Source organism: Camarhynchus parvulus, chromosome 1A (assembly GCF_901933205.1).
Source record: "Camarhynchus parvulus chromosome 1A, STF_HiC, whole genome shotgun sequence".
Classification (NCBI taxonomy): Eukaryota; Metazoa; Chordata; class Aves; order Passeriformes; family Thraupidae; genus Camarhynchus; species Camarhynchus parvulus.
In genome coordinates, this window is record NC_044586.1 from 19,760,218 (window position 1) to 19,784,872 (window position 24,655).

Here is a 24,655-nt window from a genome sequence, read left to right on the forward strand (position 1 = left end):
GTTCTGATTTTTGCTCCCATGAGTCTTGTCTTTGCAATTAGTTTGTATTGGATGAGTATTTATGGAGAATATTTTGAGATAGGTTTTAGGAAATTGTTCCAGATCCTAGGATTTGTAGATTTCTTGTTCTGTACTCACTTGGGTTGATGTATGTTCATCCAGAAACTACCAGCAAAGTGCTGTTTGGTTTGAAAGTTGATATGAAGCTAATCATATTGAAAACTTAACAGAGAATAAGTTTAGGCCTTGTAATTTTTTAGGATGAGGGGTGACTTTACTTTTCTCCTGGGTGGCTGAAGCCAAGGCCAGCAATCATCATTAGAATAAATCATTTGCATAGGATTATATATTTAGTACATCTACATCTTCCACAGTCTATTGTAAGAGACCTGGGAAAAAAATAAGACTGCTACCTTCTGCTTTGAGTTCACTTAGAAACCTAAGATCTGGAGGGGCAAAAAACTGAAGTATCACAAAAACCCGACATGATGAAGAAGAAATCTGTGCTGATCTCTATGCCTGCCCCTAGGCCTGGGGGAACTGCCTGTGTTCATGCATATTCACAAACACACACTCACACAGTGTTTCATAGTCTTAGAAAAAATAATTTATCATTCTGGGACACTGTAAGGGTTTACAAATTGTCTGCAAATGTTATGAATTATTGTGGTGGTCTTGTCCAAATGGCCTCTTACAAGCTCTCCCAGACAGAAATGAGGAAAGAGACTATGCAGCCCTTTGGAAGGAATCTACATAAATTCATTTGTAGGAGAATGAGCCAATAAAAGTTCTCCCTGGTCACTCCATAGAAGGCAGCTGAGGAGAGCTGAGATTTAAAGGATCTTCTGTTCTCCTTCTGTGGAAGGGCTGAGAGCAGAGATTTTTGTGTATATCCATAGAATAGAAATCTCCTTTAAGAGGTGCAGAAGGGCCATAACTGTGGTTCACATCCCTCTCTCTTGACAGCAAACTGTAAAGCTCTGCATTTTGTAGAGCTGTGGAGAGAGGAGCTTGATTTGCCCACATGGACATGCTTTTCCCTGTGGGCTGGAAACTCTGAGAGAGATTATGACTCTTGCTAAACATCACAGTCTGGCCCAGTACATTTCCTTAATGAGTTTTTCAGGGCAAAAAAGTATAAAATAAGCAACTAGGAAGCAGAGAGCCACTTAGCAGTTCTTTGCTGATGTAAAACAAGATGTCCCATTTGCTGCATATTGTGATGCTCGGTATATTTTAATTGCATGGCAACTGGCACCTAGTAGAAATGGCATTTTGTGTTCCTATAAATAGTTCCAGCTATCCCATAATCTCAGAACAATTTACTAATATTAATGAGTTGAGACATGAAAGAAGATCTTATCCTCCCTTCACCAACAGGGAAACTGAGGTAATTAAACAGGCAGATTTTCAGTGTCTCATGGAGTGACAGTCCCAGTCTCAGAGGCTGTGATAACCTGGATAAGCCAGACAGCAATTCATAGTGTTGAGTAATTTGGCCAGAGAAGCTCCCCAAAAATCACATGGAAACATAAGGGCAGCTCTCAGGGTAGGAAGCAAACTTTCTGCCCCCACCTTCTGCTTTGCACTGTCATATGAAATGTTCTTGCAGGTTCCCAGGCCATGCAAAAAAAAGGCCAAATGCTATAGATATGAAAATACTAAAGAAAATTTAACCAATACCTACAAGAACAGTATCAGATATGAGGAATCCCTTTTTTCTTACAGATGGTTTATAAAATGCCTGTTTCTAGAGGATACAGATGTGAGGGTTTGTGTGGGAGCTCTGCTAGCACTGGTGTTGGTGACCTGTAGGGTGGCAGGGTGGAACTCCATTCCCATCTATGTGCTGGGATGCTGACAGTAGAAACAAATTTTAAAAATTGCAGAAGTCTGATGCAGTAACACAGAACAGCAACAAAACTCGGCGAGTCAGGCAAAACTGGCTGAGCTCAAGTCTCTGGGTTTATTGCCTTTCTTCAAGCTGTGAAGTCAGTGGGGGAGAACAGTGTGTAGGTTGCACATGGGTTATTCACTGCTGCACTGAAGCCCTGGAGGAAGTCTTCCAAAAGCACAGCTGAAGGTTTGATACCCAGCTCCTGGTGGCTTCCAGTGGGATGGAGCTCTTTCATTTCCTTTCATCCCTTTAAATGTCTTCTATCAGCTACACCATTGAGAATTGCATGGGGAGTGGGGAAGTAGCAGTGTTTCCATGCTGCTGAGGCAGAGCTGTGAGGACAGACAGAGAATCCATCTGCAGTTGCTCCCTCTGCAGCTCCTGCTGTCCTGCAGTGAGTTTGGGTCATTACCAAATTAAAGATCAGGGTCAAGGCACTCTGGAAAAAGCAACATCTGTGGTAAAGACATTGAGAGCTCAGTTTAAGGCACCTCTCTTAAAAGCAAGCAAAACCCAAACTGGAAAACTCCCAACAACCTAAAAAATGTCGATGACACATGATGGTTTTGGGACACTGCATGGGTAGGAAAGGCACTACCATTTAGGGATGGATTCAGTCTCTTCAGAAGACAAGCACACAAAATTAACCTGCTAGAAGTGGTTTTGACAGGGCTGTGTGAAGCAGAAGCCAGAGAGTCACTTCTGGGAGTGAGTAGCCCTGAGCTAAACTTTAGCTGCTGTGTAGAGCAGAGTTGAGTCCCTCAAAATTAAAATGATGCTGGAGATCTTGTAATGGAAGAATGATAGGAAGATACAATTGAATTCCTGCCTGTCGGTATCTGTGTTCTGCTCTTCATGGCCCAGGAAAACTCCCCCAAACTCCCTCCTGGAAGCTTTCCCTTCCCTCCAGCTGAGGTTGATGTTTGCATTGCCTGAGCTTGACTCTGAGCTGGATTGCCCACCTGCCCCATGTCAGAGGACCATATTTACCTGAGGAGTGCCCCCCACCAAACAGAAGCTTTTAAAAGAGCTGTGTGGGGGCTGTATCCAGGTCCATGGGCTTGTAGTACCTGAGGTGAGGCTCGCAGGTCAGCTCTTCCGTTTTTGCAGAGATTCTCCTAAGGATAATACGCTGAATGTGCAGAGATGCTTCTGTGTCCTCTGTCTACGAAAATCCTGGAGCTGTTCAGTTTGATCTTGACATTTCCACAACCTAAAAAGACAGACTGAAGCCCACAACCTCAGAAGTTAAGCACATCTGGCCTTTGGAGGAGGTTGAGTTTAGGTTTGCACTCCAGGGCTCTGCATAAGACTGAATTGTCATTAAATCACCCAGATCCATCTATGTAGATTAGCCAGCACCTTTGCCAGTGGGATGAGGTCACGAGCCAGTTTCATCCACTGCTTTTTCTGCCCACAGCAATTTATATCAGCTTGTCTTTGGCCTATTTTTTTGAGAAAATATACAATCTTTTAATTCCAAATAATCTCTCTTACAGCTTTCTCCCTTTCCCTCATAGGACCAGTAAGGAAAGGAGCTCTTTGCCATTTCTTTGGATCCTGTGTGGCCATGCATTGCTGAAGGGCATGTGTGAGTCTACATGTGCATTGAGCACATGTGCTGAAGCATTGTCTGAAGCTCCTAGAGGTGCTTCACACCAGGAAAACTTGGCTTAGGATTATAAGTGTTCCTGCTAGTGTATTATCTAAGACTAAATCAGCTTGAGAAGTCATAGGAGCAATCCTTCACCGCCATACCTTCATTGCGTTCTGAAGGTCTCTCTCCATCCTTCGCATCCATTTCTGTCCATGATAACATGCTTATTTTATTTATTTTATTTTAATATTTGGCCCATTAGTGAGGTGTTGGGCAGCCAGGCTTGTTGAAAGATGCAGGAAACTACTTTATAAAGATGTTTTCTCAGGATTTAAAATTCCTGCAGCTTTCGAACCTTTAAAAATGCACCTACAGGCAGCTGAAGAAAAGTGCAGGAGTGCACAGACTCTTTTGGAAGGCTGAGCTGCTTGAATAACAGCCATCAGTCTGGTGTTGACAGTTATTGAGAACAAATAGCAATTCAGAACAATAACCAGTTTTAAAATTCCAAAAGGATTCAGGCATGTGGGTATCTTGAGAAATCTAGCCTATATGGTTTAAAGCTCAGGTACTCTTTCAGCAGTAGCTTCTCCATTTGGAAACCGAAATCTCTTAAAAGGAAGGTTCGGGGATGTTTTTTAAAACATGTCTTTTCAGAGACAGCCTCTGTCACAGATGCAGTAACTACTGAAAAAGTATTTTCGTGTCTCCATCAAACAGAATGCAGCAGGAAAGAATGAAGCATCTGGCTGTTACGTTCCAAGAAAACTTTCAGAAGCTGAAGCTTGAGATGAGCATTCAGTTTCTCTGTTGCTGGGATTGATTTCTTTGTTTTTCTAGATTTGATTCTTATAAAATAAATGTTGGAGAATGTCAACAGGCTCAGCTCATATGTGTGTTCTGTTAAGTCCAGGCATGGTGGTCAGCAAAAATCAGTTATTTCCCCCGGGTATGCATATGACCTAGAAAGTGGCACTGGAAGACAAAGGAACTAGAAAATTCAACTTTTTCCCATTGCTTCGTGGTGGGCTGAAATGAATGTTTCAGATGAGCTTGAGTGAAGCTGTATTTCTTGCATGAAGCCAGAGTGCCCTGCTCTGCAGGAAGGGCTAAGGGTAGACAGGAGAGGTGAGCCCTGCATAGCACTGGGACTGGCACTCTGTTATAATCATGTCCCAAGGAAAGTCTTCTCCTGGGAGAGTGCTGTCCGTGTTTCTCTTACCTGGACACCATCAGAAAAGACTCCTCTCTGTCTTGTTCAGCTGCTTTTCAACAGAAAACTGAGCTTTTATTGTAATGAAAGGTTTCATTACAATAAAAGATATTTATTTCCCACAAAATATTTTACCTTTCTTGAAAAAATCAACACCTGAAAATGGAGTATTTTGGCTGACGACTGAAATACTTCAGCTGAAGAAAAACAGAGGAGACAGGCACACCAAAACCTGTACTAAAAATAGCCCTGAAGACATCCAGTATGCTAAAGGGTCTCCTTATGGATCCCATGGAGTGTCTGATGTCCTTCTGTGTGTCATCCAGTGCCCAGCCCGCACCCCGTGATCCATCTTTTGGCTGGGACTTGCTGTGATTTGTTAGTCAGGTTTCACTGTTCTCAAGCAACTGCAGTGATCTGTAGCATTGCCCATTGTCACTTGTAGCACTTCTGTGTCTGAACAGTTCCGAGCAAGCCGGAGCCAGGTTATCCACACATGTACATCCTGCATTCTGCGTGTGAGATGCGAGCGCCAGGTACTGAGTGGCATGCTAATAACACACTGTTAACCCCATCTCATATGGTTTCATAACACACATTCAGCTTGGTACTTACTAACACAGGTTTGATTTTGTTCCTACCCTCTGCTACCTTCTAAAATGTTCCCCTGCCAGAGGCAGAAGCCTTCTTCATTTACAATAAATAAATGCCGTGGATGTGACACCTGCCCTTTTCTGGGCTCTCACCCAGGGATTAGACTGTGCCCGTGGATCTGAGCTTTTTACATACAATGCACAGCTGCGATATAAAGAGCCTTTTGAAAAGGAGGCTTGGCAGCTTTCCCAGAAGCAACGGAAGAGTCCATTTCTGCCTTACCTGTGATTAATTCTTTTCCGTTTGTGCTTGTAGTGGAGGGGCTTGAGCCCAGCACTAACAAAACCCATTTTGTTGTGCAGTTTACTGCTTCTAACTGTAGCTCCAACCTCTGGGGCTTCCCTCCCTTTCCAGCTGTTTGACTGATATTAATTCTGTGTATGCTGCTTAACCATCTAGGAGTGACCATCTGAAGTGGCATTTATGTAGTTTTGAGGCGTTTGCTGAGCGTGAATTATGCAAGAGGATGGTAGTGGGATCACCTGTGCAAGGGTGGAGACAGTTTTGAGATGGAAAAGAAGGCCTCAGAGTTTGAGTGTTCAGGAATGGGGAACAGCAAAAAGCCCTCTCTGTTACTTCATTCTTTATCATCTTTTTCTGGGAATGGGGAGCATGAATAGAGGACTCATTCAAGGGTATCCCAGCGTGTCATGGATAAGTCGTCAATGGGCTCGGGGTATCCCGAGACTACGGCTGCTGGGGACTGCATGTGAGATGGCTGACTGGAAACAGCACTTCTGCCACTCGGCATTTAGCAGAGAAATGGGTCCCCCAAGCATCCTCAGGACCAGAGAGAGAAGATACTTTGCCAGTGCTCCTGTTCTCTGAGCAGTGTGGTTTCTCAGCTTGCTGGGGAGTTGAGTATTAACACGCAGACACCAAGCCCAGAAGAATAAGTGTTACTTTTTCTGCCTTCATGTGGTGAGCTTTTGGTTTTTGGGCTATGTAGTAGAGGAATTTGAGGGCCTGGCAGACTTAGGTTAAAACAGCATTAATGGAGCTGTGCTGGTGAATGTAGCATCAGGAGAAGAAAACCCCAAAACACTGCTTGGGATTTCAGAGGTAAAGGAAAGAAGCCTGACTTGTTAACAAGAGGTTACCCTTCATGGCAGCCACGTGGAGATGGTAGGGTGTCTGTAGGCTGGTAAGAACTAAGCAGTGGGATTTGAGCAGTCTGCAACACACATTTCACCCTGCAGAATTTGGGGCATAGACACGTGTCTTGCACAGGCACTGGAGAATATTGGCTATGTATTTCCTAGTTGTGTCCAGTACCTTGTAGGAACACATCCCAGAATAGCTATGCTGCATTGATCCCTGTAACCTGGAATGGAGGAAGCTCTCCCAGGGCATGTGCTGAGGCCTGGTGGAGACTTCCATGAATCCTGCCACAGACCTTTGTCAGAGGGACATTCAGGAAAAAACATCCCTGCCCTTCCCACCCAGGTCTTCACCTCTTCTCAGATCAATCAACAAGGCATCTCTGGTCCAACAACTTGAAAGCCTCCAGCTTTGCTTCAAAAGAATTTATAAATTCCCCTCACAGTTCAAGTGCATTCAGCAGGACTGGGGAATTCCTTTAGATCTCTGCTGAAGAATGCTTTCAAGTCAGGGGACTGCTTGTATCTACAAAGCAAAGTTGCTTGCTCACCAACCAGCTCTCTGCTGGAAGCACCATCTCCCTCAGAAGACTCGCTGTTGTTCCCTGTTCCCTCTTTCCTATCTGTAAACTATCCCATGGCCAGGTAAATATTTTTATTATGTCCTGTGCCAAGCATTCTTCCCCCTCCCACAGGAGAAGATGTGCGTCGGCTCCCTTGGAGTGCAAATGAACGCCCGTGTCTGAAGGGAGGCTGGCCTCTCTCCAGGTGCTAGTCTCACACATCCTGGCACAATGTGTTCCAACATCAAACTGTAGCAAGAAAACAAACTTTGGTTTGCTCCTCCAGTGTTAATCTTGCTGCCCACAACTGCTGCAGTGAGCTCTTACAGCTGGGCTTTCACAGGTTGATAGGATGAAAGGATAAACAGGGAAGAATTATCCATCTTGGTGCTTAAGTGGGAGCTTCTGAGCATCTCAGTGTGGGTACCTGAGTGGTGGGCACTGTGTGAAGGTGAAGGTTGAATAGGCTGAACGTGTCCTGTTTGCAGGAGGAATGCTTGTGCCCCAGGTCATGGGCTTCTCAGTTGTTCCCAGACACTTCACAGGCAGCCCAAGTCCTCCAAGAGCAGGATTTGGCTCAAAAAAGCCATTTTTTTCCCCAGCCATCCAGCTACAGATGAAGTATTCATTTTCCCTCTCCTATTTCTGCCTGGTTTATTGGTAAAAGTCAGCAGAGGCAGTGTGGGGAGCAGATCCTGTGCCACAATCCTGTGAGCTTGGCTACGTGCTGGGGGTGTGGGGAGAAAACTTGGTGTGCTGTAATACTTTACCAATCCTCTCCCTTGCTGCTGTTTGTTAGCAATGACTCTAAATAAGCACATGCTTCAGCTCTTGCTGAGCACATTTTTTGGTCTTTGGATGGTATGAGATGTAAGTATTTAATGTTACCAGTAGAAACCAAGGTTCTCCAGCCTCCTCTCTGCCAAATGAGGTCAGTGTTCTGCATGGGAAGTCTGAAGCCACTGTCTTGTCTGACGGCCCTCTTTCTTTGATGTGTCCATCCTAAGGTCTCTTTTCGTTGTCCCATCTCTGTTCCATGTCTTGGGGTTTTTAAGCATCTCTGATGTGGATATATCACGTTTTGAGCTAATTAGAGCTTAGTTTACACCATTGTTTTCATGGGCTTGTGGGCAAAGTGGTTTTGTAATGGGCTTGTATCTGCACATCACAGAGCTGGTGACCCAGGGAGCTGGCAGCCCCTTGCCCGTGTAGGCAGGCTCCCGTGGGATTGCCTGCAGGCATGACTGGTTCTTTATGTTGGTTGGACTTACTAGTTGGACTTCCCCTTCTCCCAGTTGGGTGGCTGAGTTTGGCCTGTCCTTTTCTGGTCTCAGTGCAGCTGGATGTCCTGGTCTGTGTGCTGTGGTTTGGTCTGGTGAGTGGGACCTCCAGCTCCTAACAAGGCACTGCAAAGCCAATACCCAGATTTTCCATCAGCACATTCCCAGACACCCTGGAAGGAGGAGATTCATTGTCTTTATTGATGCATGTGTGTGTTTTTAAGAAGCTCTTGCATGGGCACATCTGTGGCTGGGAGTGGTGAGTTCATGGAACCCATGAAAACCTCAGTGACACAGACAGGACCTGTGCACCCCAGCAGATTGGAGAGGGGGCTGCCAGGAGCTCTCCTCTTCAGTGCACTTTGCTTTTATTCATTGCAGGTAAAGGTGGGCATTGTTTCTCCTCCCCAGAAGCTTCCCTCCACTCTAACCATGGAATTGTCCCCATCTTCTGTTGTATTTTCTGACTTCTAGCATCTGCCAGATCCAGCTGGGAGCTGCCCTGCTAGTAATCAGCATTCCTCTGGACACACTCCTCCCTGCCTGACTCAGTCGGCCCTGGCGCTTTGGCACAGCCCTTCCAAGCAGAGAAGAAATTGCTCTTTCTGCCCTGTCTGTCTAAAGCTTCCCCTCCCAACCCTCCCAGCAGCTGAGTCACTTCCTTCTTGAAATCTGGCCTTAAATCTTCCTTTTCTCTTTAGCCTGTGATTCACTCCCTTTGTGAGAGCTCCGACAGGAGGATACGGAACAGTGAGATGCTCCTGGGGTGAGACGCCCTTCTTGTCTCGGAGCCACAGCAGTGAGCCCCTCTCTGAGGGCTGGGCCCTGTGCCTGCTAAATGGTGTCTCTCAGTATGAGAGTTTCTCTTATCTTAGAGTTTCTTTCAGTGCTACATCTGACGTAGTAATAGAAGCCAACTCCTGCCTGCGGCGAGTGCGTGTAATTTCCTTTGACATCAGCATGTGCCTGTGAGGGAACAGCTCTACCCTTTCCCACCCTGTTTGATTAGATTCAATTAGAGAGTCATTACAGCATCTCTGCCACTCCTCCTGTCACTCGTGGGATTTAAGGAGGACTTCTGAAATGTGCTCAGAGCAAGGAAAGCTTCCATTTCTGCTTCTAAAGCCTGGAGATATTTTTACTATAACAACTATATTCCTCAAATTTTTATACTATGATTTTTGTTTTGCCCCTCACCTGCTTATTTCCTTGGCATTTGACCCTCTTATGTCTAAGTGTCTTGCCATTTCACAGTTTCATGGTGTGGAGAGGCTCACCAGCCAACAGGGTAGTTAAAAGATGTCACCATGAATTAGCAGTGTGGCGCTCCTGAACTTGTCTAGACTTGCTCCGATTATCAGCAAAGTGTGGGATAAAATTTGCCAAAGCTTTTAAATCCTGCTTTTGTCTGGCACTTAGGTAGTTAAGCATTAAATACATTTCACTACCCTTGCATCTTAGGCATACAAATATTCAAGGTGCTTAGGAAAGCATCCTATGGGTGCCTTGCCCCCAAAGTTGGGGCAGAAAAGGGTAAAGGCGAGGAACCAGACCTGGTTCTGTGAGGGTTTGGCTTCCACAGCACAGTGGTGCCCACACTGGTGCCAGAGGTATAAGAGCCCATAAAGAAACATTTGGGATTAAATGAGTGGCTGGCTCTGGTGCCTCAGTCACTCTGTAGAGGAGGGATCTGTGTGTGAGACTGCTGCACTTCCAAATGTGTGCAGGCTGTGCAGCTACATCTGTCTGTAGCTCGGGTTTTCTAAGACATGATCAGTGACTATTTTCTAAAAAGCAAAAAAAAAATCATTTTCCAGTACAGTAAGTCTGCAAATAAATTGAACTCACTGTTGTAAAGGAACTTTGTTTTTGCAGAGGGGACTGGGCTATGGCATTTTGTAGGCAAAGACTTGTCATCCAAGGAGAACACTTCTTAATTTAAATTTATTTGTACAGGAGACACAGCAATCAAGTAAATGAGAACTGCAGTTTCTAACAAATGCTAATAATTGTAAGCTCTTATTTTAATAAAGCTTCAACAGTCACACTTTTCATCTTAAAACAGGTGCCTGTGGAGAACAATGTAACATGTCCTTTGCATACTGATCTTATGTTTTGTGTATTTGTTTTCTTTTGTGTAGAACGAGGTGATCAGCCAGCAGCTCTCTGTCATTTTCACTCATTGCTATGGACCCTACCCAATTCCAAAGCTCGTGGAGATTAAGCGCAAGCAGACCTCCCGCCTGGGTAAGAGTCACTGCAAGATCCTCGTCGGCTCTCCAGGGAGAGCTGTGGGAAGGCTGTGGCTGGCCAGGTGCCTGAGCAGGGTGCAAGTCAGAAAAATCTCAAAGTCAGAAAATTTGAAAGACAGAATTAGAGAAAGGAAGGGCCCCAAACTAAACGTGGCCTAAAACTCCCACTGACATCAGGAGGGTCATCAGGTGCACTGGAGTGGGGCCGTAAATCTGCAGAGATTTGTCTGTGTTGCTGATTAGGCTGGGATCCAAGCCTTGGCCCTGGAGCAAGGTGTCTGTCTGGATCTCAAACCACCCTGGCTGGCTGCAGGTGATGCTGCACCAGCACAGCCCTCCCAGCTTGGTCAGCAGAGCCCAGGATGTTTTCATGGGGCTGTGAGAAGAGCCAATCAATTTTCCAGGACCCTCTTTCCCTTGACAAAGACTTCCTCACACAGGGAGTGGCCTAATAGAGTATAAATGAGCAGAGGGCCCCCCAGGATCTGCTGAGCTGCAGTTTGCTCTGGGCAGCAGAGCTGGAGGCTGTGCCAGTGTCACACGGCAGGGACGGCTGACTGCTTTTTCAGCAAAGGTCATCACAGACTTCAGAGCTGTGAATTCCCTTTGTCTGAACTCAGTGTGGTTGTCTCAGGCTGTCCAAAATAGCTTTATGGGCTTTACTCACTAAAAACAATATCCTTCTATTCTATTGCTTTCTTTTATCAAAACAGGGAAATATTCAGTATGTTTCAGACCTCTTCCAAATTAAAGTTATTGACTTTTTTGTTTCCTTCTTTTTGTGATTCTAGATCCACATTTTCTTAACAATAAAGAGATGTCAGATGTCACATTTCTGGTGGAAGGAAGACCATTTTATGCACATCGAGTGTTGCTATTTACTGCATCACCAAGGTAAAATAGAGACACATCTCTGGTTTTTAACAAAAATATAATTTGATTTATGGGTTTGTGGGGTTGGTTTGTTTGTTTTGCTGTCCCAGTTCTTTAAAGGCTAATGGCCCAATCTTCAAGTTTTTCTTAATCAGAACATCCCCACAGCTTGTTTCTGGTTGATCTGCCAGATATTTAACAAGTGCTCCTGTCAATAGATTTTCATCCAGTGAATGATCCATGCTTCTGGCCATGTATCTGACTTTGTTGCACTGAGGCACATTGGCATGGTGCTCATTACTGCACTCAGTTCTCAACCATACAGGAGGCATGATACTTTGATTATTAATAATTTACTGAGTGGTAAATTCTTGTGAGGAGTTAAATCCTGCCTTGCATCAGTTTCAGCAGTCTCCAGGAAAAACAAGCTACTATCACACAATTCTTGACAGCATTCGACAACTTTTAAATGAAATTAAATAGCTGTGAAACATACCATACTGTATCCAAAGGCAGTATTTATAGTTGGTTTCCTGTGCTCAGAAGGCTGAATGTGAGTTTCCCAGCTTAACCAAACCCAAGAGTTGCTCACGAACATTATTTGTGTGCAGCTGTAAAATTCAAGGTGTACCTTTAAACAAATCTTGCTGGCCCACCAAAACAGCTTATTTTGAGATGTGGGAAGGACAGAGCTCTGAGTTTGGATGATTTAAGCAATATGGGAATTGATGCTAGTTGAGCTGCCAACCCACATCACAGAGTAGAGAGATTTGAATGAAGTAACTGCAGTAGCTGACCGTGCCCTCAACTAAGAAATGGATATTGGTGTTTAGAGCTTCTTGGTAATGTACAAATACGTTCCAAACTCCAGCTTTAAGCCTAGTAAATTGCGTTCATAATAGAGTTTGACACTAGTGAAAGCAAGTAAATTGTTATCTGTATTTTAATTAACAAGATGCAGTCATGATGAGGGAAAGGTTACCATCCAGCAAATGCTGGTCTTGATAGATAAGCTGAGCTCTGAACTACTGCTGGAAGGTCAGATGAATTAACAAAGAGAGAAGGTACAAGGGCAGGTGTTTCTGGCAATAAATTTCCCATTTTCACCTTCTGATCAATGGGAATACCTGGGTTTGAGAAGTAGATTGTTACATATGTATATATCTCACATAAGTTTGCAATAATTAACTAAAAATATGTGAGCTTTTTGTCCTGAAACTTGTGTCTGAATTTCAGGTTATGATAATCAGAGAACAGTAACCTATCCAGTTTCTCTCATGCCTCTTCTCACACAGTTATACTGAGCATGCATGGGAGCATTAAAAGTCTCAGTGTCTTTTTTTGTTTTGTTCCAAAAGATTTTTTAAACCAGCGTAATGGACATAAGCCAAAATCTATCGCACTCAAAAAAGGAAAACATTCAGGTTTTAAATGTTGCAGATCTTCATATAAGATCATGTTGCCTTCAAGAAAAACAAAAAACGGTTCTGTAATATGTGTCATTACAGAATCTGAGTTTCAGATGTACATTTTACTCTATTTTATATGTATTTTTCAGAAATTTCTAATTGAAATCTTACAGACAGAAGCTTCTTCCTTTTGGTTTGAACTTTATGTTAGTGTCTAAATCTGGATGCTTTTTGGTGACAAATACGTTCATTTCAATATACTGGTTTTGCAAGAATTGATGCTGTTATTCCATTGCACTTCTGTACTGTTTTTACTGCATTTTTCCACAGAGATAATTGGGCTGGTATTTCAGTTTTGCTCTTTTTTATTTAGGTTTAAAGCATTGCTGTCTAGCAAGCCCTCATCTGATAGTACTTGTATTGAGATCAACTATGTGAAGTACCCCATCTTTCAGGTACAGTCCCCACACTGAATTTGAATGGAACTTGTAAGAGGAGCACCATGCATGCCCTGTCCAAATTAGTACTTATGTATTTGACAAACCAGAGCAGTGGTTTCACAAGCACAGGCTTCATCTCTGTTCAAGCACTGCAGAGTTCTATTGATTACAAATGTGCCTCAGCAGATACAGCAACAAGCATTTCACTGACATGGGCTGTGCACACAAAGCACTGCCTGTCAGCATAAGGCATTTCTTTCTGTAGTTGGCTCTTTCTGTATTTAATGGACAGGTTTGGAAGAGACACACTTCATTCCCTTCCTTAGCAGTGCTCTCCAATCAATTTAGTGGCATGAAAAGGCAGAGCTTGCTCTCTGTACCTGTAGCATGGATGTGCTTCCCTTGCTTTGAGCTGGAGCTCAGGCAGCTCCATGTATTGACTGCTACTGCTGCACATAAATCCCAGCTGCCCACAATAACTGGGCTCCCCACAGAGGGATCTTAGCTGCCCTGTATTACAGTGCAAAGCCTCCTTCTCTTTCTTACCTTCCATGCATGCCCACACACAGCTGGATGAAGGTGGCCTTTGCCAGGGAAGGGATAAGGGAATCGCCATTGTATATGCTGTGTTTGCCTGAATCAGTGATGTACTTAACAGACTGGGAAATACACTGAAAGTTCAAAATGAGTTAATCAGTTTCCTGCAAACTGTTTGGAACTTACCAGGAAATCCAGACAATTTGAGGGTGAGGTTTGAGACATTAGACTACCTGTGAGAAGGAAACACTGAACTTTGCGGAGTGAGAGAATAACCAAGTATATCTTTGAAATCAGGAGGCTTGAGCCATTTTTATCTACCAATCCGTGGTGGTGTTAGGAGAACCTCGGGTATTGCCTGCATTGTCCCCTGTTCCTCTATGTCTTGGATTGGTTTTTATAAACACTCCCTTTGTTTTCTTACAGCTGGTTATGCAGTATCTTTATTATGGTGGTGCAGAGTCACTCCTGATTAAAAATAATGAAATTATGGAGGTAAGAGACATTTATTTAATTGCAGTGGGAGCGATGCTGACTGATCTGTGTGCCATTCACCCGAGGGCATGTGGCCATTGGGCAAGACATGAGCACTCCTGTAAGAGCCAGCAGTGCCTCACCTGGAGTGCCCAGGCTCTCTGCAGTCCTGCAGGAGACTGGGAGACTTTGCAAATACCTACTTAGAGGCAAAGCTGGAACCAATTTCCAGTGACTTAGTGTTCCATCCTCCCTATCTCAGCAGCATTAAGAACATCCAATTTGGTTTGTCACATGGGAGAGGTCTTGGGCACGTGCTGGGCTTTAACCATGAGAGAAGTCCACTGGAGACACACACAGTTCAGTTCAATTTCAAACATGTGACTCTCAAATTTTATGAATAAAACCATAATCTGCTCCCTGAGATAGAGAGACTTCTTTGCCCCTTTCTCGCTGGATGTAAAACGCCCAGGTGCTGTTGAGGCCTTTTGCAAAAGCCAAACCAAGCCAGCTGGAGCTGACTGAACCTTCACACAGCCACCGGCCACGCAACGACAACCTTATGGATGTTAAGTAATCCCCTTCCAAATACTGTGTGCCATCGTTGTCAGCTATGATCAACAAAACCACTCCAGCTATACAGAATTAAGATATATTGAGCAAGTTCTTGATAGTCATTCAGGGAGTTTTCAGGCAGCCAAAAAGAGTGCAGGTCAGTAAATACTGAATTCAGAGCTACTTAAACAGCTGGTAATCATCAGTGTCTGCCACCAGGATCACAGAATATCTCAAGTTGGAAGAGACCCATAAGGACCATCAAGTCCAACTCCCTGCTCCTTGCAGCGCTATGTAAAGCTAAACCACATCACTCAGAGTGTTGTGCAGATGTGCCATGAACTCTGGCAGGCTTGGTGCCATGAGCACTTCCCTGGGGAACTTGTTCAATGACTGACCACCCTCTCAGGGGAGAACCTGTTCCTTATGGCCAGTCTGCACTTCCCCTGGTGCAGCTGCTTTCCTTTTCCTCGTGTCCTGTTGCTGTTGCCTGCGTTATTCTGTCCCTATAACTCTACAGTCTGGCAGCCAGAGGATGGAACTGATCAGGACTGAGATTACCCCTCTCTAGTGCAGGCGGTGGATTTTTAAGTGAGCCATATCCACATCATTTTTTTGAGCTGTATAGGAGAAGTTCCCTAATTCTCTGTTTCTCTCCAAGTTTTGAAAGACTTCCTGAATTTCTAAGCTTTTCTGAAATAGAGAATTTTAGACTAGGCAGTGCTGTGGCTTTATAGAGATGTGTGTGTTATCATCTAGGCTGTTAAAAAGCTTGTGCTGCATTTCAGCTGGCAGCTTGCTCTACTTTTGTGACATCTCAAAATTTCTGAGACTCCAGAATGTATGACTGATTGATTGATCTCTTGATAACAGATCTGGCCATGGTTCCTCACAGTTTAAAGTAATTACAAACCAGCACGTGACTGCTTGAGCCACAGAGGCAACTGGAATAGGATTTGGCTTTATCTTTCAAAACTGCATTTAGTAACTTGCCTTATTACACATATGATAACAAGAAGCGCCAGAAATACTCCACAGAAATCTTTGCTGCAATTCATAATTGGGGCCAGCTGGCTGCTGTCACATCAGCACTGCAGATTTCCAGCACTTGGATTTATTTATGGAATTAAAGTAGATCTTGAGCAGACTGCATAGGAGAAGTCAGAATAATGTCATGGAAGTTTCAGGGTTTTGTTTGTTCCCCAGTGCAGCATGAGAGCCCCTTTGGGATGCAGAGGTTAGCTTTTTGTTATGAGTCCCAAATAATAAGGGCTGTGTAGAAGTCTGAATAGCTGAGTAAGTGCTATTTAAACACGTGAACAGCTTGATCTGAGGTCTGGCTGGGTTACAGCAAGGCGTCAAGCAATGAAGAACTCCAACCTGCTTTCGAAGGCAGAGCAGAGAGCCAGAGACAATGACCTACCATGGAGAGCCAGAAAATTAAATTACATTCTTGTAAAATGACAGAAAAAGGGCAATAGAGGAAATACTAACACTGCTGAAATCAGTTGAAGTACTCAAAATTCAAGCCATTTTCACCCCATAGGCATGCAGAGATGCCAAGGCAGTGCCGGGATAGGCAGTGTAGCCACAGGGGAGATGCGGGCCCAAAGAGGGAGGTCATTGCTGGTGTCAGAAGAGCTGTGGTAGAGCAGTGACCGACACATGACACTCACACAGATGCTGGCTATTGCCTCACAAAGCTGGTTCCCACCTCTGTGCACTTGTTCCTTGGAATAACGTGGACCTCAGACAGTGTTTCAGTGCTCCTGGCGTGGACATCCCCTGACAGCTGCTCACAGGCTAGGACAAGGAGCATATGGAGATCTGATTCCACTCCCTTGAGCCTGCTGAGGTGGCAGGTTTGAAGTTTATTGTCTCTCTAGATTAAGACTGCCCAGGACGGTCATCATCGTTTGGTTTGAATTCCTTTGTACACTTGATCCTGACCTTTCTGCTGACTTCCTCACATCCAGCCCAGGTGCTCTGTTTCTATAAGATCTTGGGGAATAGTTGAACCAGGACTTTCAGTTTTGGGGATGTATTTGCAGGTCTTTTATTGCAGTCAAGTTTGCAAAGTGACAAAATATTCTTCAAACCGCTGTTTCCTTTTTGTCCTTGTCCCATTCCAAAGTCAGCATGTGGACCTGAGCAGCCTTTGGTGGTCCCTCTGTGTATAGATTCCCATTGTGTGATTTAGAAGAGACTGCAGAGGGTTAAAACAACCAAGCAATCTTCTCATTCTGACTTTTTGTCAGTACTTTCATGCTAACTGAAGAAGGGGCAGAGAAAAAAGTATAATGAAACAGTAAAGAAGCAAGCTCTGATTCTGTATCACTCAGCAGTTTTTGACTCTTTTTTCCATGCCTTTTGTTTTTTTTTTTTAGCTTCTCTCCGCTGCTAAATTTTTCCAGCTTGAAGCTTTACAACGACACTGTGAGATCATTTGTGCAAAAAGCATTAATACAGAAAACTGTGTGGATATTTATAATCATGCCAAGGTAAAAATAACTGCATATGCTTGCATGTTGTGTGTCTGCTGTCATTCTTGTAGGTCAGTTTTGTAATAAGTAGTTATATATATATATGTATATCTCATATGCTTAGTACATTTGCTGCATGTTTAAGATTTGTCATTCATTTACTGAGACTGACTGATAAATTGGTACCTGGTATAGGACAATCCAAAATTAGTTAGTCTAAGTCCAAGGTGGCAGCTTCTTAGCTGTACCACTGTGTGGGAGATCTATCCCTTATTCATGGGCAGCACAAACTGGTGAGCTGATTCTACAGGAATCACTAAGTGAAGTAGGCATCTCTGCTTTCACCTTCCAAGATGCATTTTCCCATTTCCATTACCTGTTTCTTCCTGCCTGAAGCCCAGTGGGGTGATACACTCAATGCTGGTGACACTTTATCAATATATAAAAATGCCATGTTGTGTAAGTGCAATGGCTCAGAGCCCTGCAAGGATGGTAATGAGAATTTTATGTCTTGGAGAGTTTCTTATTGGAATCAAATTATATACTTAGCTTGTGAGGTTGCCTAAGTCATTAGACACAAAAGCATGGCATTTCTTGTCCTAGAAAACCTATTTTCACGCATTGGTGGAGGTGGTTACCACATTGATTAGTTTCAGTTTTTTCCCTCCTCATGTGGAGTAGTTAGATTTTCACTTGGAAGATGGAAATGGTACACAAATAAGTGCAGTGAAATATTCTTCTTGCATTTCTTAAGAGATTTTTTGTCTAACTTGCATGGTCTATAAAAAAGATAAAACTGATGCATTGTGACATGGAGGTTTGATTGAACAGAGTAATCCTGCAGATTGCTCCAAACCCCTGGAGATCTGACCTCCGTTGCCATCATCAGGTATTTCCTACAGAGAATAGTAATGCTGGGTCTTCGTGGACAGATAACATGCAATCAGTGTTTGAAATAGCACAAAGCACAAAGATCCACCTATAAAAATAAGCAATGAGGTGTATCTGTAGGTCCATTTAATGTAAGAGGAAAAAAATTACAGTGCAGGAATCATTTGAAAAATATTTGATTTGTCTTGTAGCTCACGTGCAAACTTCTCAATTTGTATTGCTGTCAGCAAAAACAATAATTTTGCTTTAAAATCATGTTTTCTTTGAATTGTGAAATGGGGCTGTTAATTTACATCCTCATTGAAGAAAATTCTTACATTCTGGGACTTAACAAACCCAGTGGCTAAATCCAGCTCCTGGTTTGCCTGTAAGAGCCCCAACCTGCAAGTTATTTGTGCCTGGCCTCCCAGTGGAAGCAGTGGAAATGGGGTACCTGGGTGGGTTTTACAGCCAGAGTCATGTTGGCAGTGCTGTGAGTAGGGCACTGCAGCAACAGCCAACCTGGCTGTGCCTGAATCTTTGACTTCTGGAATTAGTTGTGTTGGAAGGGACCCTTAAAGATTATCTAGTTAGAGCCATGGTCAGGGACATCTTTCTTGACCTTGCTGCTTTGCAAGTTCATCTGCACCTGCAGGACCTCCCCAACCTTTCCAGAGGGGGATGTGTGAGCGGGTTGGCCCAGAGACAAGTGGAGCACAGCCTTTGTCATCAAGATTGAGAGACAGATACAGTTTGGTGGATGGTCCCTTGCAGGCCCAGGAGTTGAACTCAGTGACCCTTGTGGGTCCCTTCCAACTCAACATATTCTGTGATTCTGTAATGTGAATTTGGTCATATTTACAAACAAATGCTGACTGGAGAGTACTGATATCATTAATATCCCTATGGGCATTCCATTTTTAAAATTGCTTTCATAGAACTGTGGAATTCCAGCTTGGAAGGTACTTCAAGGATCATCTGGTCCAACTTGTCTTTGTAAAAATACGGTCTAGACAAGATGGCCCTGCACCCTGCCCAGCTGAATCTTAAAGTGTCCAATACTGGGAAGCCCACCTCTGCCCTGGGGAGATTTTTTTTAATGGCTGATTATTTCCATTTCTCCTCAAAGCATATTTTGCCTGACAGCTTTCTGCAATCATATATCCCATCCTTGCTAAGGACAGCATTCTTGAAACATGGTCTGTAATGTTTGCCCAAACCTATAGTTTTAGGGTGTAACTTCTAGCATGAAATCATGGGTCTGGTAAACTCTGTGGTAAAACTTCCATCAGCTTCCAAGGGAGCAAAGCTTCAGCCTGTGGAATTTTGTTTCCCCAACAGCCAGGGTCTTTTAACATGGAATTATTATGAGAATCATCAGCATAAAATACTGTTTTATTAACTCCTTCCTCTCCATGCATTTATATCTGTAAGTAAGCACATTTTAGACTGTGCTTGTCTAAAAGGCTTAGCTTGTGTATTTGTTTGTGTGCAGCTCTTACGCACTGTATTTGCTGCCTGGGTTTTATCAGAATGGTTATCTTTCTCTAATTTCACTTCTTGTAGTTCCTCGGCGTCACAGAACTATCTGCCTATTGTGAAGGCTACTTTCTAAAGAACATGATGGTCCTCATTGAAAATGAAGCTTTCAAACAGTTGTTGTATGACAAGAATGGAGAAACATCTGGTCAGAATGTACTAGAGGACTTACAGAGGACGTTGGCCACAAGGATTCAGTCAATTCATTTGTCTTCTTCAAAGGGCTCCATTGTGTAAAGCTGAGGAAGATGGTAACCCTCTAATCAAAGACCCTGCAAGTTAAGTCTTCTGTTGCAGTTGCTCAAACCTGTTGCAATTGCTTAAATGACTACAAAAAAAGAAAATGTAAAAAATTCTGCGTTGCATCCCAACAGTTCTGTTTCAGCCAAAGGTGCTGCACTGGGGCTGTGTCCCCGCCTGGATGAGAGAATACAGAAAACAAAGTTCCTCCCTGGTTTTGAGCAAGCTGGGTACCAGAGTATCCAGTGAATTGCCCTTGTACTCACATTCTGAACACAAGCCTGTTCATGGAGCTTGATGCCAACAAAAGCCAGAACTCACATCAGTGAACTGCAGAAGTCCCTGCCTGAAGAGTAGTGCTGGGGAACACCTGAATTGACCAATTAATCATTTAAGTCAGATTTGTTCCAGTGTTATACAGTTAAGAACTATATCTATCCCAGAGTCCATTATCTTGTGCATTTAAGAGATGTAAGAGCTGTTACTGCTGTCCAGCAAAGATCAGCTGTATTAGAGAGTGGGTAAGACTGTTATAGTTGAGGAAATATACTGGCAGATTTTTAGGGGTGGGAACTTTTTAAACTGTTCATAAAAATAATGGGGTGGCCTTGTAGTTTAAAACCCATTTCTTAAGCTTAAAATTTCATTTTCAACAGAGTTGTGTTTGAGAATCTATGTAACATGTTTTGGTTTTTTAAATGGTAAAATGTACATTGTGTAAACACACATGTGATCAAGTTTTGCTTGTATTCTTTCCTAGGGTGGTATAATCTTGCCTAAGAGGCTATGGTTACACCAAAGAGGCACATTACCCAGACTGTCTCTAATACAGTAGTTGGGGGGGCAGGAGAACTGCATGCTACTTGTGATTTGGGGTTGAAATCAATGACAAACTCAACAACATGCCTTTGCATGGTAACTGTACCTGTGAAATGTTCTGTTCGTGCTTCGTTTTGCCAAGACAAATGCAATGTTACTTCTTGTCAAACTTCATTTGTGAAATTAGCTTATTTTTTTATCTGGTGTGATTGGCTGCAATATGATACCCCTGGAGCTCCTTCTCGAGATGCTGATTTCTGTTTGTTGCAGTGAAGAGATAACAACAGATCTTTAATTTAGTGATGTGTGGATATTTTGCTACTGGCCAGAGATTGTGTCTGAGTTAGACTTTTTAAAATTATAATTAAATATGTACTGTAGAATGATTTCTCACTGTATCCTGAGAATGTATAGGTAATCTACAATGCAGGGCTTGGGTAGGGTGGGGTGGGGGTGGTGTGATTTAAATGTCAGATGTCAGCTTTGTTTATTTTGCAGCATATTGTTAGCAAGACAAATCTGCTATGTGCCACAGCATTCTGGATGCCCTCTCTGAAAACCACAGTAAGAAGCAGGCAAAGATGTTGCCTTCTCCATGGCAAAATGACATTAATATATTTATTTTCTAGCGTGCCATTCTAAGAAGTTTAGAAGTTTGCATGTTAACCTCTTTTGTTGAAGCATCTACATCAGGTGCCCTTCCATGTTCCAGCTTTTGATGTGCTCAGAGAACACAGTTTTTAGCTATCAACTCAGTAGGAAGCTGTTTCATGACTCTGAGGTATAAATCCTCCCTTGTGCTTGGTCTTCTAAAGCCTCTACAGTTTCTGCAACAAATGACAAAATGTCTAAACTGCCACTAATGTTGCAGAGACACTGCATGTGAGTCAATTAGATCTTGTTTTCTGCATAGTAGATGTTCACACAAGATGTTGTCTGGGACTTTTAAGTAATGGCTACTTCTGAGTGAATGTTGTGATCATAGAGAAGCAAGACCATATTTAATACAACAGCAACACACAGAGGTGCTTGTTGTTGCTTGGTGTGCCTTCTCATCCATGGAAACCCATCCTTGTATGACAAAAACAACTAGCTAAGAGCAGGCCTTAGCCTGTAGCCTCATGATTTAATACAGCAAAGTTTTTTAAAAAATAATAATTGTATTAAATGGGAGGGAAACACTGATAACTCCATGCTAGTCCTTCTTCTGAGTTGAGGGTGTCTGTGGTAAAGTTCACTAGATTTCTTTCAGCAATAAAGGGGTTAATAGGGCCTTTGGTGGCTGTCCATGGGGTGGTCACCTGTTTGGGCACCCTGAGCTAATAAAGGAAGGGACTGCAGCTAAGGATTTATACAGGAATAACTTTTGCTCTTGGAAATGCTGATAATCCAAACATCACAGATGTATAGCTGAAGGAAACCTTAAGAAAAAAGAGTCATAACTTTGAATTCTTTTTTGACCAGTGGTCCCCAGGACTTTTGCCAGCAGAAAAGCCAGCCTGTGTAAACCTAGCATTCATTTCTCCTGGAAGCAGCCAGCAAACCTTTGTGGATCCACAAACCAGAGTTTGGAAATGGTGATTTTAGTCTGCCTCTCCTGATGTGAGGCTGGGTGAGGTCCAGCTGAGCCACGCCAGACAATGTGCAGTTTGCAGGCTCTTCAAAAATCCAGTCACAGGGATCCATGATCTTCACCACTCTCATAATCAGAAGGTTTTCCTAAGAGACTTCAGAATTTCTTCATTGCAAGTCAAGCCACTTTTCCTTCGAGTCCTGATTGACAGGAAAACAGATGATCTTGCAAGAAAGTTATTCTATGTATGAAAGGAATTACCCTCTTTACATCACTTCTATAGTCATTCTTAGTTCCTTTGATAGTGTTTTCTGATTTTTTCTGTCATTCCCCTCATGGCTTCCCATTTTCCCCAAATTTCCATACTTCAGCAGGAGTTTTATACATTAGCAAGCAAAGCAGAGAAACTGTTGCTGTGGTTTATGTAAAGCATATCAGAAAATATATCCCCAGATGTTTTCTGCAAGAACATCCCATGTCTGACTTTGATCTAGTCTGTTTTATAATTCCTTAGGGATTCACTGCTGCCTTCCCAGGAATTCCATCTCTATTTATGCATTTGTTTACTACACCTTTCAAAGTATAACACTTTCAATTTCTCCTTATTAAATTTGTTCTGCTCTAATCAGGGCAATTTCCCCACTTCATCAAGATCAATTGCAATTCTGATCGTGTCTTCTAGCCTGTTTCATAATCTCCAACCTTTATTATATGTGGCTTCATGCATGGATTCTTCATTCCATTAATCTGGGGCTGGGGGGAAGGGCTCTTGTCACTTTAATCTAAAAAGCAGTGTGAGTTTCAGTGGGTGCCCATGAATACCATCCCTATCAGATAAGGCTCTTTCCAACAGAGCATTTTATTAGCATTTTTTTTCAGACATGATGTTATCATCTTAGAAAATAAAAAGCTTTCTCTTCTTTTAGTCTTGTATGAGTTGCAATCATTTACAAATTTTGAGGCCAAATATTGCTTCCAGTTTTGGTAAAACGCAAAAACATACAACATCCTTAGAAAGACTTAGGATTTTCTTTTTTAATCATAATTTTCCAGCCTCTAATGAATGAAGTTGCTTTCCATCTGTCATTTTTATACTAATCTACTGCTGTAATATTTGAGGATTTACAGGCATTCTGTCCTTGGCAGATCTTTCCTTATATCCCTACACGGTTGTCCCTTAGTTTCCAGAATTTCCTCACATTCCCACTTTGCTTCACGTGCTTCCAGTCTCCACACTTCCCAGGTTTTTTACTCTAGAGCCCTGCTGGATTCCTTCCCAAGCCCAGAAGTGGTATCTGTGTTGTCCTGAATAGTTGATTTTCCAATAATTGGCTCAAGAGCTGGGAAGAGAAAAGGATGGGGAATGTAGGAGGGCAAAGGTTTTGGACATCACAGGGGAAGGCTGGCATTCTTTTCATTACACATTTCAGCACTGTCTACTTGTTTCTCTGATTTTCCCCTGATCTATTCCTTAGGCCTGCTGTCCTCTAAACACAGCTGGTGGCCAGATGCTCTCTGTTCTGAAACAGGGCCAGCTTTCTAAAGGCTAAGACTGCTTTTTCCCCAGCTAAAACTTCTGCCTGCTTGGTTCCAGCTCTGGAGTAGATTCATAAAAAAGACAGAGGAAACATCTCTAAAAAGGTGTGAAGGTTCAGTAGCCAGGCTCCTATTGGCACTAATGAGAGCTGCTTGCTGAATCCTCCACATGCTGCTTTGGACACTGAGCCTTTTTCCACTGAATATCCACTGGCTTCATACCAAACATTGCACAAGTCCTGGATGGGCTGTACTGTGTGATGTGCTGGGGGCTTTCTTAAATTCTAGTTTTGTTTCAAGGCATAGCAAAATGTGCTGCTCTTTAAAGGTTAATAATAAAAAGGGAAGTTGTCTGTCTGCACTGAAATAAACTGCTCTGAGGTGCTGCAGTGATGAAAAAGAAAGGGCATCTCTTCTTCCCAGCTGTACCTGCCTAAAATCAGAGGAGGCTTCTGTAAACGGCATGGAATGCTGCCAGGTCTGTGGGGATCCAGGCATGCAGGACCCTCTTTAAGTGGGGTTTTTTAATGTTAACACATTCACGTACTCAAGATGAGGATTAGGCCAGCCTAGAAAACACAGCCATTCCTAGTGCTTCTATCTATGGATTAAATCCTGGGAGAAGCTGGAATCCTGCAGAACTAATTGAAGTCAGTTGCACATATTAGGGGTCCCTTAGGAGCTGGCTCTGTCTTAAAAATGCTGCTGAAAGATGACAACCTGAAACTTGCATTCACTAAAGCTGCCTCTG

The 24,655-nt window shown here is 43.2% G+C and overlaps 1 protein-coding gene across 2 annotated transcripts in view; it reads left to right on the top strand.

The window, feature by feature from the left end:
• BTBD11 (BTB domain containing 11) overlaps window positions 1–24,655 on the top strand; it is a 167,953-nt gene extending 143,298 nt beyond the window's left edge. The window contains exons 12-18 of one of the 2 annotated variants that reach the window (XM_030959343.1): window positions 5,172–5,243; window positions 10,446–10,551; window positions 11,348–11,450; window positions 13,212–13,293; window positions 14,242–14,310; window positions 17,232–17,345; window positions 19,764–24,655. In XM_030959343.1, the coding sequence (XP_030815203.1) occupies window positions 5,172–5,243; window positions 10,446–10,551; window positions 11,348–11,450; window positions 13,212–13,293; window positions 14,242–14,310; window positions 17,232–17,345; window positions 19,764–19,973 (756 nt within the window). In that variant the 3' untranslated portion in view covers window positions 19,974–24,655. The remainder of the gene's footprint in view (window positions 1–5,171; window positions 5,244–10,445; window positions 10,552–11,347; window positions 11,451–13,211; window positions 13,294–14,241; window positions 14,311–17,231; window positions 17,346–19,763) is intronic. The other variant, XM_030959344.1, reaches the window with a different exon arrangement.